Consider the following 2,622-nt stretch of genomic DNA (forward strand, 5'->3'; position numbering starts at 1 on the left):
TCGTTTCTTATTAGTTTTATTTAATCCCAAAGACAGTTGTAAATAATTTTGCTTGATGGGAGAACTCAAAAACTGACATATCTCTTCATCAAAATAATTCTTCTCTTTCTACTTCAATACAGTAATTATGTTCATGGTCTATTCACAATTACTTACATTACAGATATAACAGTACTAGTAACTTGTGTTCAGAGAGTCTCTATTCTGTTGATGGTATAACGATATCTAGTATATACACTTTAAAAAAAACACTAGCTATAAAAATTGAACAATTACTTCCCGCAAAGCATTACAGAAAGAAAGTGGATTATAACGAGCAATATGCCATCATTTTGCTTATATTAAAAAAAGTATTCCCTATTATTCATAAAACATCCCAAGGACAATAGACACCGGCAAAAAATGGAATGCCAGTGCAACAACAGCCGACAAACAAAAATAAAAGAGCACACTAAGATATTAAATACATACATTGGTATTTTGGAAATTTTTATTCTTCTCACTTAGTATACATTGAGGGAATATAACGTTAACATTTTTGAGTGGGATGGAGTTTGGAATAGTTCAGTTCTGCAAAGCTCTCACTCTTTGAATTTCCTATAATAAAACACAAGATAAAGTAAGTTTTTCTTAAATCTCAAAAAAGTGAGACATAACTCAAAACAAAATCTATTTTTATTAATCTGAACTGCTTTTCAGGTTTCCACATGTCTTTTCAGAGAAGTAGTTTGGCTGTTTTTGGGTTCAGCTGATACTTTGCAGTGCTGAGGGCTGTTGCACGTTGCTTTTTGGATGTTGTTAACAATCCCTAGACACTGTCCAAAGAGGTGAAGGCTCTCTAAGTGTCCTGGCAAGTTTTCTTACTAAAACGTGTAATAGCTGGTTCTTAATCTCAATACTTTGGAATCTTACAGTTCTCCTCCAAGTGCTGTTCCTTCTCTTAGTGATTGTAGGACTACAAAATTTTCAGATACTTAATACTGAATATTTCTAAGTTTATTAACATCATGACCAGCACTTTCAAGACTAAACAAATAATTTAATATTACATTAGAATACTCTGCACACTACAGAGTTTGTGAAAAGTTTTGCCTTCTGGAAGATTTTACCTGTGATAACTGTATGCTGGCCAGCCTTAGTGATGTGTTAAATTACCGTGGAAAGGTGATTCTTTCTTAAAAAGAGGGAAGCTGTTTTCAAGAAGATTATGCTAGGGATGGAATAGCTGAGGTGCTCCTGTTACTCAAAAGGAGGGGTGAATCTCTTTGACTAGGTGCTTAAAGTTATAATCTGAAACATTCATTCTTGGTACTTATTGCTGTTTCTCTGCTCCGAAAAGACATGTATAAACTGATAGGATGAGCCATCGACTGAGGCAATCCAGTATACGTTCAGAAAAAATGAAATATGAACAGGTAACAAATTGAAGGGAAAGCAATTTAGAATTTAAACTCATTATGGAAAGTGGGGTGATGAAAAATCCATTTCCAGTGGAGAGTGTGAATTGAAATTGTGCTGTAATACTAGTTATTACTTTCGAAAAGATGGGGTAAGGGAGCAGAAGGAGAAAGTACTAAAATACTTTGAATGCAGTTGGTCCAGGTTAAAAGGAAATGGTCTAATAAGTGCACCAAAAGTGATAAAACTGTTATAAATCACCATGTGGATTACACATCAATTATTTCAGAGATGAGCATGAGGACAATAGACATTAGGTGCAGGAGTAGGCCATTCTGCCACACCATTCTGCACCACCATTCAATATGATCATGGCTGATCATCCTTAATTAGTATCCTGTTCCTGCCTTATCACCATAATCCTTGATTCCACTATCCTTGAGAGCTCTGTCCAACTCTTTCTTAAATGAATCCAGAGACTGGGCCTCCACTGCCCTCTGGGGCAGAGGATTCCACACAGCCACCACTCTCTGGGTGAAGAAGTTTCTCCTCATCTCTGTCCTAAATGGTCTACCCCTTATTTTTAAGCTGTGTCCTCTGGTTCAGCACTCACCCATCAGCGGAAACATGTTTCCTGCCTCCAGAGTGTCCAATCCTTTAATAATCTTATATATCTCAATCAGATCCCCTTGGGCCCTTGAAGACAGCAACAGGGGAATATATTACAGGGAACAAAGAAATGGCAGAAGAATTGAATTGGTACTTCAGATCTGTGTTCACTGGGGAAGACACAAGCAATCTCCCTGAGGTAACAGTGGCTAAAGGACGTGAACTGAAGGGAATTTATATTTGCCAGGAATTGGTGTTGGAGAGACTGTTAGGTCTGAAGGGTGATAAGTCCCCGGGGCCTTATATGTCTCAATCAGATCCCCTCTCAGTCTTCTAAACTCAAGGGTATACAAGCCCAGTCGCTCCAGTCTTTCAGTGTAAGGTAATCCCGCCATTCCAGGAATTGACCTCGTGAACCTACGCTGCACTCCCTCAATAGCCAGAATGTCTTTCCTCAAATTTGGAGACCAGAACTGCACACAGTACTCCAGGTGTGGTCTCACCAGGGCCCTGTACAGGTGCAGAAGAACCTCTTTGCTTCTATACTCAATCCCTCTTGTTATGAAGGCCAGCATGCTATTAGCCTTCTTCACTACCTGCTCTACCTGCATGCTT

At 38.4% G+C, this 2,622-nt stretch overlaps 1 protein-coding gene across 7 annotated transcripts in view; it reads right to left on the reverse strand.

Annotated features, from left to right (window-relative positions):
* Positions 1-2,622, reverse strand: part of LOC122550134 (guanylate kinase-like) — a 49,147-nt gene continuing 46,525 nt past the window's right edge. For all 7 annotated transcript variants that reach the window (XM_043690768.1, XM_043690767.1, XM_043690770.1 and 4 more), the window contains one exon: positions 1-597. In XM_043690768.1, coding sequence (XP_043546703.1) covers positions 530-597 — 68 coding nt within the window. In that variant the 3' untranslated portion in view covers positions 1-529. The remainder of the gene's footprint in view (positions 598-2,622) is intronic.

This window comes from Chiloscyllium plagiosum, chromosome 5, assembly GCF_004010195.1.
Source record: "Chiloscyllium plagiosum isolate BGI_BamShark_2017 chromosome 5, ASM401019v2, whole genome shotgun sequence".
Classification (NCBI taxonomy): domain Eukaryota; kingdom Metazoa; phylum Chordata; class Chondrichthyes; order Orectolobiformes; family Hemiscylliidae; genus Chiloscyllium; species Chiloscyllium plagiosum.